This window comes from Haliotis cracherodii, unplaced genomic scaffold (genome assembly GCF_022045235.1).
Source record: "Haliotis cracherodii isolate W230 unplaced genomic scaffold, xgHalCrac1.p SCAF_2, whole genome shotgun sequence".
Classification (NCBI taxonomy): domain Eukaryota; kingdom Metazoa; phylum Mollusca; class Gastropoda; order Lepetellida; family Haliotidae; genus Haliotis; species Haliotis cracherodii.
The window spans coordinates 81,699,504-81,715,832 of record NW_027266275.1 but is presented as its reverse complement, the minus strand read 5'-3'; the positions used below and the strand labels follow the sequence as shown (position 1 = coordinate 81,715,832).

Genomic DNA, 16,329 nt, shown 5'->3' with positions numbered 1-16,329 from the left:
GACACTGAGCATGCTGAATGACATCAGACTCACCAGGATTCATAGATTATGGAAATATCTGTACAAATAACATCACTGTGGGGTTAGAATAGGTCCGAGACTGCTTGTCCAGAGAGGCAACTGACTGGATCAAATGATCTGGCTCGGTGATTTGGTTTATTATAAGTTGTAGCAGGATCACGAGGGGTACATGGGGTTTTATGAGTCACACAAGCCGGAGGTGGGTGGTATAAAACCTAACGGGGGACGCACAAAACCCCATGCACCCCTCGTGATCCTGCTACAAGGACATGTTTTAATATGACATTGTAAAATAATTCAAATATATTCCAAAACAGCTGCTTGATTGAGCTGAGGTGAGCTTGCACTATGTCACGTGACATTCATTGGCTCAGAAAAGCATGGATCTTTTTGCTTTGATGTGTTGTATAAAGGATCTCCTACAAATGCACATGCAGCATGTAGTGCTCATGGCGGGTATAAGAGATTTCTTCCCCTGCTGAGAAATTTATTACCCTCCAACATGTCCAAGGCTGGTTACACAGTATTTCATCAAGTTCATGTGGACCAATCAGATCTCATCATTCTGCCATGGAGGTATGATAATGTCTGTTACCATATCTTGATAGCACTGGACCTTACCAGTAATATCAACCACTACTTGTCTGCACTCGATTTTGTAGAGGTCGCTGTGATATTTTACTTTCTTGTTGTAACAGCTGACTATAATGTTAGACGGCCTGTTACAATATGTTGTGTGTCATGAACCATATGTCCATGGCATGGACATATGGTTCATGACTCCATGCTATTATCACTGGTTTAACTTGGTCAGCCTAACTATTTAAAGGGCTATCAAAATAATGTGGTTGGAATATTGCTGAGTAAGGTGTAAAACAACATCCTCTCACCTAGGTAGCTCGGTTCTCCCCCAAACTGGAAGGGATGGTGCTGGTGGGCAACAAGTACATTGAGATCCTGTTCAGAATTATGCAATATAGATCATCCTTGTACCCATATTCAAATATAATTGTAGCATCTTGAGAATTATTGCTGCGATCTGTGATGTAATTGGGTCGCCCAGTCATCCTAGACGCCACAATTCGCTGAGTTGCATCCCTTGGGATCGTCAGAAACCTATGGGTTCGGATCCCAGTTCGCCCCGATTATGTTTCTAGGTTTGTCAACACCATACCTATGATTGTGGGTTTCACCAGAGTGGTAAACATCTGAGACCTGCATCACTTCTGGCTTTCCTCCCACATCAAGTTGACATGCTGTGATATAACTGGAATACTGTTCAAAGCGGCGTTAAACCCAACTCACTCACTCACTCATTGTGGTGTCATTACTGACAGACAGATTGCCACAGATAATGTGTTGCCATCACTCATAGTGTAACCATGGTAACTAAGAAATGGACCCATAAAGTTCCGGGGTAGAATAGGTCTTCAGCAACCCAAGCTTGCTGTGAAAGGCAACTATACTTGTCATAAGAGGCAACTATCGGGATTGAGTGGTCAGACTCGCTGACTTGGTTGATTCATGTCATCATATACCAATTGCGTGGATCAATGCTCACGATGTCAAGATTGTCTGGTCCGGACTTGAATATTTACAGACTGCCATCATATAGCTGGAATATTGGTGAGTGCGGCATTAAACAACAAATAAACAAACAAACATACGTAAGACATGCTCACTCTGTATGTTTCCATGTGTAGATTCGCTGGAACCTCCCTTTAAGCTCATACTACAGAGGTCTCAGCTGGCCAGAGAACTCAAGTCAGTCTTCGACAGGTTGGTTATGTCATATCTCCTTGGAAATAGTCATCAGGAAAATAGTTTTATTTAATCACTAGGAAAATATTTAGGTTCAGTGATCATTCTTCTCTCCATGCAGCTACAACAAATCATAACATATTAGAGGGCGGTGCACAGTGACTCCTCCCCTCCCCTGGCAATGAACCAGTATAACCAGTAGTAGTGGGCAGTGCACAGTGACTCCTCCCCTCCCCTGGCAATGAACCAGTATAACCAATAGTAGTGGGCAGTGCACAGTGACTCCTCCCCTCCCCTGGCAATGAACCAGTATAACCAATAGTAGTGGGCGGTGCACAGTGACTCCTCCCCTCCCCTGGCAATGAACCAGTATAACCAATAGTAGTGGGCGGTGCACAGTGACTCCTCCCCTCCCCTGGCAATGAACCAGTATAACCAATAGTAGTGGGCAGTGCACAGTGACTCCTGCCCTCCCCTGGCAATGAACCAGTATAACCAATAGTAGTGGGCAGTGCACAGTGACTCCTCCCCTCCCCTGGCAATGAACCAGTATAACCAATAGTAGTGGGCAGTGCACAGTGACTCCTCCCCTCCCCTGGCAATGAACCAGTATAACCAATAGTAGTGGGCAGTGCACAGTGACTCCTCCCCTCCCCTGGCAATGAACCAGTATAACCAGTAGTAGTGGGCAGTGCACAGTGACTCCTCCCCTCCCCTGGCAATGAACCAGTATAACCAATAGTAGTGGGCAGTGCACAGTGACTCCTCCCCTCCCCTGGCAATGAACCAGTATAACCAATAGTAGTGGGCGGTGCACAGTGACTCCTCCCCTCCCCTGGCAATGAACCAGTATAACCAGTAGTAGTGGGCGGTGCACAGTGACTCCTCCCCTCCCCTGGCAATGAACCAGTATAACCAATAGTAGTGGGCGGTGCACAGTGACTCCTCCCCTCCCCTGGCAATGAACCAGTATAACCAATAGTAGTGGGCGGTGCACAGTGACTCCTCCCCTCCCCTGGCAATGAACCAGTATAACCAATAGTAGTGGGCGGTGCACAGTGACTCCTCCCCTCAAAGAACCAGTATAACCAATAGTAGTGGGCGGTGCACAGTGACTCCTCCCCTCCCCTGGCAATGAACCAGTATAACCAATAGTAGTGGGCGGTGCACAGTGACTCCTCCCCTCCCCTGGCAATGAACCAGTATAACCAATAGTAGTGGGCGGTGCACAGTGACTCCTCCCCTCCCCTGGCAATGACCCAGTATAACCAATAGTAGTGGGCGGTGCACAGTGACTCCTCCCCTCCCCTGGCAATGAACCAGTATAACCAATAGTAGTGGGCGGTGCACAGTGACTCCTCCCCTCCCCTGGCAATGAACCAGTATAACCAATAGTAGTGGGCGGTGCACAGTGACTCCTCCCCTCCCCTGGCAATGAACCAGTATAACCAATAGTAGTGGGCGGTGCACAGTGACTCCTCCCCTCCCCTGGCAATGAACCAGTATAACCAGTAGTAGTGGGCGGTGCACAGTGACTCCTCCCCTCCCCTGGCAATGAACCAGTATAACCAATCGTAGTGGGCGGTGCACAGTGACTCCTCCCCTCCCCTGGCAATGACCCAGTATAACCAATAGTAGTGGGCGGTGCACAGTGACTCCTCCCCTCCCCTGGCAATGAACCAGTATAACCAGTAGTAGTGGGACGATACACTGACGCATCGATTCAAGTATCGATCACAATCACACGCAAAGTAAAAAGTGTCGATTCTTACCTTAAATGTATTCTTCAATAAGTGTTACACCAAAAACTAAATACTAGTGAAAATGAGTAGTGAAAACATAAATATTTTCATCCATACTTGACACTGCCAACTGTAAGTCGTTTGTGTGCCAGGTATTTGGCCATCCTGTCTATGAAAAACATGGCTCACGCACCACAGAAAAGTGCACATGCAAGTATCGTTATACGTCTTGAATCGCACAGTTTGTGTATCGTCCCAGCCCTAAGAACCTAGAACATTTGGCTTTGGTTGGACAAATCCATATCAGCTGCGTTTAAACATAACTAAAGATTACTCATTATTTACAACCATATTATGCTGATTGTGTTGTGACTGTTATATTCTCCCACTCGGTCCCTGCCACTTCGTCCTACAGCCTGGTGTCTACTGGCGTGGTTCAGATGCACATCAACCGCTGGATCCAGATTAACTTCTGTCTGCCACACAAGATACACGTCATTACCGTCGCAAATAAAGTCATGCACATTGAGGTACGTTCACAGATATGTACTTTCAAGCTCATCCAAACTTTAAGTTAATGCTTTGTCAGTCCATCCGACCATAAATGCCTGCACGGCTAAAACTTTGTGAGGATTTTATATGTAGCCATTTTGGCATGTTTTGTTAGATATTTAGAGTACCATATTTTTGTCTTTCTGTAACCTTTGACCTTCACATGCCCCTATTAATCTAGTTTTACTGTAATTTAGACATCGTCTCTGAAACTTCACAAAGTAAATTTTAATTGAAAAAAACGCTTTGCTATGCTATTGGGGCATGAACTAATTGAGCATCTCTCGTAGGTGTTTAGGGGCGCAGCAACATGGTGAACAGTACACTTAGTCAAGATGTTATCCTTAATGTCAATGAGTGGATGAGTGAATTGGGTTTATCAAAATGGAGTGTGTTCGTCTCTAATCTAAACAGGTTGGGCGTTATCTGTCTGTACCCATGCTCTCTTCAAGTTAGTGTTGTAAAAGTTGAGGAGGTAGCTCACACAATTATTTAAAAAAAATGTATTCTGTAAAATTCACTACACGTCTCCTAAGTGTGTTGATGAAAATGATGTGGCAGGGGTAGTCAGGTGATCAGGTGGTGCAAGCTCACAACGCACAGGATTAAATTATTACAGAGTCACAGAGTGTATCATTATATTATGAATGTAACTTAGTGACACTATATCATTTTGAATGCGTGTGTGTGTATGAATGGATGAGTGTGAGCCTATGTGTACATGTGTATGAGTGGATGAGTGTGCACCTATATGTACATGTGTATGAATGGATGAGTGTGTGCCTATATGTATATGTGTATGAATGGATAAGTGTGCGCCTATATGTACATGTGGATGAATGGATGAGTGTGTGCCTATATGTATATGTGTATGAATGGATAAGTGTGTGCCTATATGTATATTTGGATGAATGGATGAGTGTGTGTCAATGTGTACATGTGGATGAATGGATAAGTGTGTGCCTATGTGTACATGTGTATGAATGGATGAGTGTGCACCTATGTGTATATGTGGATGAATGGATAAGTGTGCGCCTATGTGTATATGTGTATGAATTGATGAGTGTGCACCTATGTGTATATGTGGATGAATGGATGAGTGTGTGCCTATGTGTACATGTGTATGAATGGATAAGTGTGCGCCTATGTGTACATGTGTATGAATGGATGAGTGTGCGCCTATGTGTATATTTGGATGAATGGATGAGTGTGCGCCTATGTGTACATGTGTATGAATGGATAAGTGTGCGCCTATGTGTATATGTGTATGAATGGATAAGTGTGCGCCTATGTGTATATGTGTATGAATGGATAAGTGTGCGCCTATGTGTATATGTGGATGAATGGATAAGTGTGCGCCTATATGTATATGTGTATGAATGGATGAGTGTGCGCCTATGTGTACATGTGTATGAATGGATAAGTGTGCGCCTATGTGTATATGTGGATGAATGGATAAGTGTGCGCCTATGTGTATATGTGTATGAATTGATGAGTGTGCACCTATGTGTATATGTGGATGAATGGATGAGTGTGTGCCTATGTGTACATGTGTATGAATGGATAAGTGTGCGCCTATGTGTACATGTGTATGAATGGATGAGTGTGCGCCTATGTGTACATGTGTATGAATGGATGAGTGTGCGCCTATGTGTACATGTGTATGAATGGATAAGTGTGCGCCTATGTGTATATGTGGATGAATGGATAAGTGTGCGCCTATGTGTATATGTGTATGAATTGATGAGTGTGCACCTATGTGTATATGTGGATGAATGGATGAGTGTGTGCCTATGTGTACATGTGTATGAATGGATAAGTGTGCGCCTATGTGTACATGTGTATGAATGGATGAGTGTGCGCCTATGTGTACATGTGTATGAATGGATGAGTGTGCGCCTATGTGTATATTTGGATGAATGGATGAGTGTGCGCCTATGTGTACATGTGTATGAATGGATAAGTGTGCGCCTATGTGTATATTTGGATGAATGGATGAGTGTGCGCCTATGTGTACATGTGTATGAATGGATAAGTGTGCGCCTATGTGTACATGTGGAAGAATGGATGAGTGTGCACCTATATGTACATGTGTATGAATGGATGAGTGTGCGCCTATGTGTACATGTGTATGAATGGATAAGTGTGCGCCTTTGTGTACATGTGTATGAATGGATGAGTGTGCGCCTATGTGTATATTTGGATGAATGGATGAGTGTGTGCCTATGTGTACATGTGTATGAATGGATAAGTGTGCGCCTATGTGTATATGTGTATGAATGGATGAGTGTGCGCCTATGTGTATATTTGGATGAATGGATGAGTGTGCGCCTATGTGTACATGTGTATGAATGGATAAGTGTGCGCCTATGTGTACATGTGTATGAATGGATAAGTGTACACCTATGTGTACATGTGTATGAATGGATAAGTGTGCGCCTATGTGTACATGTGTATGAATGGATGAGTGTGTGCCTATGTGTATATTTGGATGAATGGATGAGTGTGCACCTATGTGTATATTTGTATGAATGGATGAGTGTGCGCCTATGTGTACATGTGTATGAATGGATGAGTGTGTGCCTATGTGTATATTTGGATGAATGGATGAGTGTGCACCTATGTGTATATTTGGATGAATGGATGAGTGTGTGCCTATGTGTACATGTGTATGAATGGATGAGTGTGCGCCTATGTGTACATGTGTATGAATGGATGAGTGTGTGCCTATGTGTATATTTGGATGAATGGATGAGTGTGCACCTATGTGTATATATGTATGAATGGATGAGTGTGCGCCTATGTGTATCTTTGGATGAATGGATGAGTGTGCGCCTATGTGTACATGTGTAAGAATGGATGAGTGTGCGCCTATGTGTACATGTGTATGAATGGATAAGTGTGTGCCTATGTGTATATTTGGATGAATGGATGAGTGTGCACCTATGTGTATATTTGTATGAATGGATGAGTGTGCGCCTATGTGTATATTTGGATGAATGGATGAGTGTGCGCCTATGTGTACATGTGTATGAATGGATAAGTGTGTGCCTATGTGTACATGTGTATGAATGGATGAGTGTGCGCCTATGTGTACATGTGTATGAATGGATGAGTGTGCGCCTATGTGTATATTTGGATGAATGGATGAGTGTGCGCCTATGTGTATATGTGTATGAATGGATAAGTGTGCGCCTATGTGTACATGTGGAAGAATGGATGAGTGTGTGCCTATATGTACATGTGTATGAATGGATGAGTGTGCGCCTATGTGTACATGTGTATGAATGGATGAGTGTGCACCTATATGTATATGTGTATGAATGGATAAGTGTGCACCTATATGTATATGTGGATGAATGGATAAGTGTGCGCCTATGTGTACATGTGTATGAATGGATGAGTGTGCACCTATATGTATATGTGTATGAATGGATAAGTGTGCACCTATATGTATATGTGTATGAATGGATAAGTGTGCGCCTATGTGTACATGTGTATGAATGGATGAGTGTGTGCCTATGTGTATATTTGGATGAATGGATGAGTGTGCACCTATGTGTATATATGTATGAATGGATGAGTGTGCGCCTATGTGTATCTTTGGATGAATGGATGAGTGTGCGCCTATGTGTACATGTGTAAGAATGGATGAGTGTGCGCCTATGTGTACATGTGTATGAATGGATAAGTGTGTGCCTATGTGTATATTTGGATGAATGGATGAGTGTGCACCTATGTGTATATTTGTATGAATGGATGAGTGTGCGCCTATGTGTATATTTGGATGAATGGATGAGTGTGCGCCTATGTGTACATGTGTATGAATGGATAAGTGTGTGCCTATGTGTACATGTGTATGAATGGATGAGTGTGCGCCTATGTGTACATGTGTATGAATGGATGAGTGTGCGCCTATGTGTATATTTGGATGAATGGATGAGTGTGCGCCTATGTGTATATGTGTATGAATGGATAAGTGTGCGCCTATGTGTACATGTGGAAGAATGGATGAGTGTGTGCCTATATGTACATGTGTATGAATGGATGAGTGTGCGCCTATGTGTACATGTGTATGAATGGATGAGTGTGCACCTATATGTATATGTGTATGAATGGATAAGTGTGCACCTATATGTATATGTGGATGAATGGATAAGTGTGCGCCTATGTGTACATGTGTATGAATGGATGAGTGTGCACCTATATGTATATGTGTATGAATGGATAAGTGTGCACCTATATGTATATGTGTATGAATGGATAAGTGTGCGCCTATGTGTACATGTGTATGAATGGATGAGTGTGCACCTATATGTATATGTGGATGAATGGATGAGTGTGCACCTATATGTATATTTGGATGAATGGATAAGTGTGCGCCTATATGTACATGTGGATGAATGGATAAGTGTGCGCCTATGTGTATATGTGTATGAATGGATGAGTGTGCGCCTATGTGTACATGTGTATGAATGGATAAGTGTGCACCTATATGTATATGTGGATGAATGGATAAGTGTGCGCCTATGTGTACATGTGTATGAATGGATAAGTGTGCACCTATATGTATATGTGGATGAATGGATAAGTGTGCGCCTATGTGTACATGTGTATGAATGGATAAGTGTGCGCCTATATGTACATGTGTATGAATGGATAAGTGTGCGCCTATATGTACATGTGGATGAATGGATAAGTGTGCGCCTATGTGTATATGTGTATGAATGGATGAGTGTGCACCTATGTGTATATGTGTATGAATGGATAAGTGTGCGCCTATGTGTACATGTGTATGAATGGATGAGTGTGCGCCTATATGTATATGTGTATGAATGGATAAGTGTGCGCCTATGTGTATATTTGGATGAATGGATGAGTGTGTGCCTATATGTACATGTGTATGAATGGATGAGTGTGCACCTATGTGTATATTTGGATGAATGGATAAGTGTGCGCCTATGTGTATATGTGTATGAATGGATGAGTGTGCGCCTATGTGTATATGTGTATGAATGGATGAGTGTGCGCCTATGTGTATATGTGTATGAATGGATGAGTGTGCACCTATGTGTATATTTGGATGAATGGATAAGTGTGCACCTATGTGTATATGTGTATGAATGGATGAGTGTGTGCCTATATGTATATGTGTATGAATGGATAAGTGTGCGCCTATATGTATATGTGTATGAATGGATAAGTGTGCGCCTATGTGTATATTTGGATGAATGGATGAGTGTGTGCCTATGTGTATATTTGGATGAATGGATGAGTGTGTGCCTATGTGTATATTTGGATGAATGGATGAGTGTGTGCCTATGTGTATATTTGGATGAATGGATGAGTGTGTGCCTATGTGTATATTTGGATGAATGGATGAGTGTGTGCCTATGTGTATATTTGGATGAATGGATGAGTGTGTGCCTATGTGTATATTTGGATGAATGGATAAGTGTGTGCCTATGTGTATATTTGGATGAATGGATGAGTGTGTGCCTATGTGTATATTTGGATGAATGGATGAGTGTGTGGCTATGTGTATATTTGGATGAATGGATGAGTGTGTGCCTATGTGTATATTTGGATGAATGGATGAATTTGTGCCTATGTGTATATTTGGATGAATGGATGAGTGTGTGCCTATGTGTATATTTGGATGAATGGATAAGTGTGTGCCTATGTGTATATTTGGATGAATGGATAAGTGTGTGCCTATGTGTATATTTGGATGAATGGATAAGTGTGTGCCTATGTGTATATTTGGATGAATGGATGAGTGTGTGCCTATGTGTATATTTGGATGAATGGATGAGTGTGTGCCTATGTGTATATTTGGATGAATGGATAAGTGTGTGCCTATGTGTATATTTGGATGAATGGATAAGTGTGTGCCTATGTGTATATTTGGATGAATGGATAAGTGTGTGCCTATGTTTATATTTGGATGAATGGATGAGTGTACACCTATGTGTATATTTGGATGAAAGTGAATACATGATGTACATGGGATACTTTGATATGCTTGGAAATAAAATTTAGATTCTAAGTTATGGTAGATTTATCAGGCCAATAACACCATTTAGATAAATATTGCTAAATGACTTGAAGTAAAACTTACATTTTTTCCCAATTTGCCAGCCAAGTACAAATATAGATTTGGATGAAACTAATGATTCTGTGTTTGTCTTCCAGCCTGATGTCATACAAAAGTGCCTAACTTCACTGAGGTATGGTCCTTCAGATCATCTGTCAGGATCTGTCTGTGTTGTAGTAGATCAGACGTGTAAAGGAAATGAAAAGACTGACTATTATAATGGCCAAGATGCAGTATTCCTCTATATTGTGTCATATTTCATTTCTGGAAACCTGTGGCTTTATAATTTACCCAGTAGGTTTGATGATTGCAGCTCCTCACGGTCAAAGCCTGTTCGGAGCTCACTATACTATCACTCTTACCAGTCACAGCTCCCCACTGTGCTGGTCAGCCTCCAACCATGCATGGAGTTACAAACAAATGATGACTGTCGTGGCTTTGAAAACTCTAAAAGCTAAAATATTTTGTTTCTAATTTGAATTTTTATTTAATATCAATATTAGTGAAATACATGTCACCTCGACCATTAGTAATAACTATATTAACATGAATTGGAAGTATTTTTATTCCCATTTGGGATGTTTTACTTTCATTTGCTGTAAAATTTGGGGCCAAATAGTGGCCTATAAGCATATCAAACTGACATGAGATGTACACTGTAGAATACCTAGTGACCAGCCTGTTCACGCTGTCTGCACACACTATAGACACACCCTGTAGAAACACACTGTAGACACACTGTAGACACTCTGTAAACAAAATGTAGACACACACTGTAGACGCTCTGTAGACACACACTGTGGACACGCTCTGTAGACACACACTGTGGACATGCTCTGTAGACACACACTGTAGACACTCTGTAGACACACTGTAGACACACAATGTAGACACACACTGCTCACATTGTCTGCAGGCCATACCATGGACTGTAGACAGATACACACTGTAGACTGTTCACGTTGTCCACAGGCCGTACCATGGACTGTAGACACACTGTAGACACACACTGTAGATTGTTCACGTTGTCCACAGGCCATACCATGGACTGTAGACACACTGTAGACTGTTCACATTGACCACAGGCCGTACCATGGACTGTAGACACACTGTAGACTGTTCACGTTGTCAACTGCCGTACCATGGAGTGTAGACACACACTGTAGACACACACTGTAGACTGTTCACGTTGTCTACAGGCCGTACCATGGACTGTAGACACACTGTAGACACACACTGTAGACTGTTCACGTTGTCCACAGGCCGTACCATGGACTGTAGACACACTGTAGACACACACTGTAGACTGTTCACGTTGTCCACAGGCCGTACCATGGACTATAGACACACTGTAGACACACACTGTAGATTGTTCACGTTGTCCACAGGCCATACCATGGACTGTAGACACACTGTAGACTGTTCACATTGACCACAGGCCGTACCATGGACTGTAGACACACAGTAGATTGTTCACGTTGTCAACTGCCGTACCATGGAGTGTAGACACACACTGTAGACACACACTGTAGACTGTTCACGTTGTCTTCAGGCCATACCATGGACTATAGACACACACTGTAGACTGTTCACGTTGTCCACAGGCCGTACCATGGACTGTAGACACACACTGTAGACTGTTCACATTGACCACAGGCCATACCATGGACTATAGACACACACTGTAGACTGTTCATGTTGTCCACAGACCATACCATGGACTGTAGACACACACTGTAGACTGTTCATGTTGTCCACAGGCCGTACCATGGACTATAGACACACACTGTAGACTGTTCACATTGACCACAGGCCGTACCATGGACTGTAGACACACACTGTAGACTGTTCATCTTGTCTGCAGGCCATACCATGGACTGTAGACACACACTGTAGACACATTGTAGACACACACTGTAGACTGTTCATGTTGTCCAAAGACCATACCATGGACTATAGACACACTGTAGACTGTTCACGTTGTCCACAGGCCGTACCATGGACTATAGACACACACTGTAGACTGTTCACGTTGTCCACAGGCCGAACCATGGACTATAGACACACACTGTAGACTGTTCATGTTGTCCACAGACCATACCATGGACTATAGACACACACTGTAGACTGTTCACGTTGTCCGCAGGCCGTACCATAGACTGTAGACACACTGTAGACTGTTCACGTTGTCCGCAGGCCGTACCATGGACTGTAGACACACACTGTAGACACATTGTAGACTGTTCACGTTGTCCGCAGGCAGTACCATAGACTGTAGACACACTGTAGACTGTTCACGTTGTCCGCAGGCCGTACCATGGACTGTAGACACACTGTAGACACACTGTAGACTGTTCACGTTGTCTGCAGGCAGTACCATAGCCTGTAGACACACTGTAGACTGTTCACGTTGTCCGCAGGCCGTACCATAGACTGTAGACACACTGTAGACTGTTCACGTTGTCCGCAGGCCGTACCATGGACTGTAGACACACTGTAGACACACTGTAGACTGTTCACGTTGTCCGCAGGCAGTACCATGGGATCCTGCTGCTGGTGGAGGAGCAAGAGCTCCTGGACTCCCTCCCCATGGATTGTACCCCCACACTGGTCCGACTGGTCCAGATCGCCAGTCCCTTGAAGAATCTGCAGACCTTGGCTCTTGATGCCGACCTCAGTCTTTCTCAGGTAGCTCTGTCTGGAATTGTTTTGCTTTCACCATCCAAGATTAGCCAGTGTATTGAATCTTCATTCTGTTGTGATCAATGCCCTGGATCCATTCACCACTGAAGCTTTCTTCTGAGTCCATTGGAATGGATGATGCTAGGAATAGCCATCTAATCAAAATGACAAAAAAACTCACTTCAGCAAGATGGGTGGTGGTTTAGCTGAGTGGTTAAAGTGTTTGTTTGTCATGCTGAAGGCCTGGGTTCGAATCCTTATATGAATACAATGTGTGAAGCCCATTTCTTGTGGCCCTTACCGTGAATTTGCTAGTATATTGCTAAACGTGGTGTAAAACCATACTCACTCATAAGCAAGAAAACTCCTGTGCTAAGTTGGTGATAGTGAGATGGGAGGGTGATGTCACATCTGAAACAAAGCTGTGACAAATGGGTCGAGAGTATTTATGTTGATAGAATTGAGACATAATTCCCTGGATAACATGGGATGCGGACAACATGATGCTCCCTAGATCAGTATTTATACCCTGCATGGTACTGTCAGAAGTCGTCCAGTCAAAATAAAACCAACTCCTAGGCAAGAGAGGTGGTGGGTTGGTCCAGTGGTAAACATTGGCTTGGCATGTAGAGGACCCAGTTCCGATTCCCCACATGGGCCAAAAGTGTCGAGCCAATCTCTGGTGTCCCCCTTTGTCACATTGCTGGAATATTGCTGAAAATGAATATTGCATTCACTCATTAAGTCTTGACCCCATTAGTCGAGAAAACCCAGCCAAGCAGATGATTACTTTTGGTTGTGTCTGTTTGAATACCACACCTCGCATAACAGTTGACATTACGGTATCTAATTTTTCACTATATCAAAAAAGACTATTGATCATATTAAGTATGACTTATGTGTGACATGGTGATGCAGAAGTATGAATTATATGTCCTTGTGAATAATAAAATGATGTTTTAAAAGTCAACAAAGGTATGAAGGGTAGGGCAACCCAGTAAATGACATGACAATACAGTGTAGGCTTGTTCATGTTGTGACAGGTGTTTCAACTGGCAAGTCACCTTGTGTACTGGGCCAAGGCGACGATCATCTACCCTCTGTGTGAGACCAACATGTACGTCCTGTCACCCCAGGCCAACACCCATGTGTAAGTAGCAGCTCTCAGTAGCATTGGCTTGATTTCAGGGTAGCAGCTCTTATTAGCGTTGGCTTGATTTCAGGGTAGCAGCTCTCATTAGCATTGGCTTGATTTCAGGGTAGCAGGTGATCTTGACTGACATGAGCAGGTCTCATTAGTACAGACTGGATTTCAGGGTAGCAACTGCCATTAGTACAGACTGGATTTCAGGGTAGCAGCTCTCATTAGCATTGGCTTGATTTCAGGGTAGCAACTGCCTTTAGTACAGACTGGATTTCAGGGTAGCAGGTCTCATTAGCATTGGCTGGATTTCAGGGTAGCAGCTCTCATTAGCATTGGCTGGATTTCAGGGTAGCAGCTCTCATTAGCATTGGCTTGATTTCAGGGTAGCAGGTCTCATTAGCACTGGCTAGATTTCAGGGTGGCAGGTGATCTTGACTGACATGTGAGGCTTTGTCTACATATCAAATAATGCAAGGACTTTGTAAGATGGTAAAGATAGTTTTTAAGGCATCACAATTTATTGGTATAGTGGTACCTATTTTGCAACAGTATTGCAGTGTCTTCGATAGTCACTCCAAGTAATAATCCAATCTGTATGTTGACAGCAACTCGTCTCTAGCGGAGGTGTTTGTGGAGCAGTTTCCCACCTGTTCTCTCCACATGGAGATGTCGGAATTCTCCCTGCCCACCCAGCTCCGGGTCAACCGGGACTTCCTGGAAAGACCCCACCATCAGGTAGGTACCTGGCAGTGATGCTGTGTCAGAAACAGTGGTATTGCCCGGAAGTTTTACAGTGGCCTTATTGTGATGCTGTGTCAGAAACATTGGTATTGCCCGGGAGTCTTACAGTGGCCTTATTGTGATGCTGTGTCAAACAGTGGTATTGCCCGGGAGTCTTACAGTGGCCTTATTGTGATGCTGTGTCAGAAACAGTGGTATTGCCCCGGAGTCTTACAGTGGCCTTATTGTGATGCTGTGTCAGAAACAGTGGTATTGCCCGGGAGTCTTACGGTGGCCTTGTAGTGATGCTGTGTCAGTAACAGTGGTATTGCCTGGGAGTCTTACAGTGGTCTTGTAATGATGCTGTGTCAGTAACAGTGGTATTGCCCGGGAGTCTAACAGTGGTCTTGTGGTGATGCTGTGTCAGTAACAGTGGTATTGCCCGGGAGTCTTACAGTGGTCTAGTAGTGATGCTGTGTCAGAAACAGTGGTATTGCCCGGGAGTCTTACAGTGACCTTGTAGTGATGCTGTGTCAGTAATAGTGGTATTGCCCGGGAGTCTTACAGTGGTCTAGTAGTGATGCTGTGTCAGTAACAGTGGTATTGCCCGGAAGTTGTACAGTGTTCTTGTACTGATGCTGTGTCAGAAACAGTGGTATTGCCCGGGAGTCTTACAGTGACCTTGTAGTGATGCTGTGTCAGTAATAGTGGTATTGCCTGGGAGTCTTACAGTGGTCTAGTAGTGATGCTGTGTCAGTAACAGTTGTATTGCCCGGAAGTTGTACAGTGTTCTTGTACTGATGCTGTGTCAGAAACAGTGGTATTGCCCGGGAGTCTTACAGTGACCTTGTAGTGATGCTGTGTCAGTAACAGTGGTATTGCCCGGGAGTCTTACAGTGGTCTTGTAATGATGCTGTGTCAGAAACAGTGGTATTGCCCGGGAGTCTTACAGTGACCTTGTAGTGATGCTGTGTCAGTAACAGTGGTATTGCCCCGGAGTCTTACAGTGGCATTGTGATGCTGTGTCAGAAACAGTGGTATTGCCCGGGAGTCTTATGGTGGCCTTGTAGTGATGCTGTGTCAGTTACAGTGGTATTGCACGGGAGTCTTACAGTGGTCTAGTAGTGATGCTGTGTCAGAAACAGTGGTATTGCCCGGGAGTCTTACAATGGTCTTGTGGTGATGCAGTGTCAGTAACAGTGGTATTGCCCGGGAGTCTTACAATGGTCTTGTGGTGATGCTGTGTCAGTAACAGTGGTATTGCCCGGGAGTCTTACAGTGGTCTAGTAGTGATGCTGTGTCAGAAACAGTGGTATTGCCCGGGAGTCTTACAGTGGTCTAGTAGTGATGCTGTGTCAGTAACAGTAGTATTACCCAGAAGTTGTACAGTGTTCTTGTACTGATGCTGTGTCAGAAACAGTGGTATTGCCCGGGAGTCTTACAGTGACCTTGTAGTGATGCTGTGTCAGTAATAGTGGTATTGCCTTGGAGTCTTACAGTGGTCTAGTAGTGATGCTGTGTCAGTAACAGTGGTATTGCCCGGGAGTCTTACAATGGTCTTGTAGTGATGCTGTGTCAGTAATAGTGGTATTGCCTGGGAGTCTTACAGT

The 16,329-nt window shown here is 43.7% G+C and overlaps 1 protein-coding gene across 1 annotated transcript in view; it reads left to right on the top strand.

Annotated features, from left to right (window-relative positions):
* Positions 1 to 16,329, top strand: part of LOC139469738 (GATOR1 complex protein NPRL3-like) — a 30,139-nt gene that overhangs the window by 6,291 nt on the left and 7,519 nt on the right. Inside the window, exons 6-11 of the mRNA XM_071252004.1 lie at positions 1,725 to 1,800; positions 3,940 to 4,054; positions 10,272 to 10,306; positions 12,705 to 12,861; positions 13,899 to 14,005; positions 14,605 to 14,734. Of these exons, the coding sequence (XP_071108105.1) occupies positions 1,725 to 1,800; positions 3,940 to 4,054; positions 10,272 to 10,306; positions 12,705 to 12,861; positions 13,899 to 14,005; positions 14,605 to 14,734 (620 nt within the window). The remainder of the gene's footprint in view (positions 1 to 1,724; positions 1,801 to 3,939; positions 4,055 to 10,271; positions 10,307 to 12,704; positions 12,862 to 13,898; positions 14,006 to 14,604; positions 14,735 to 16,329) is intronic.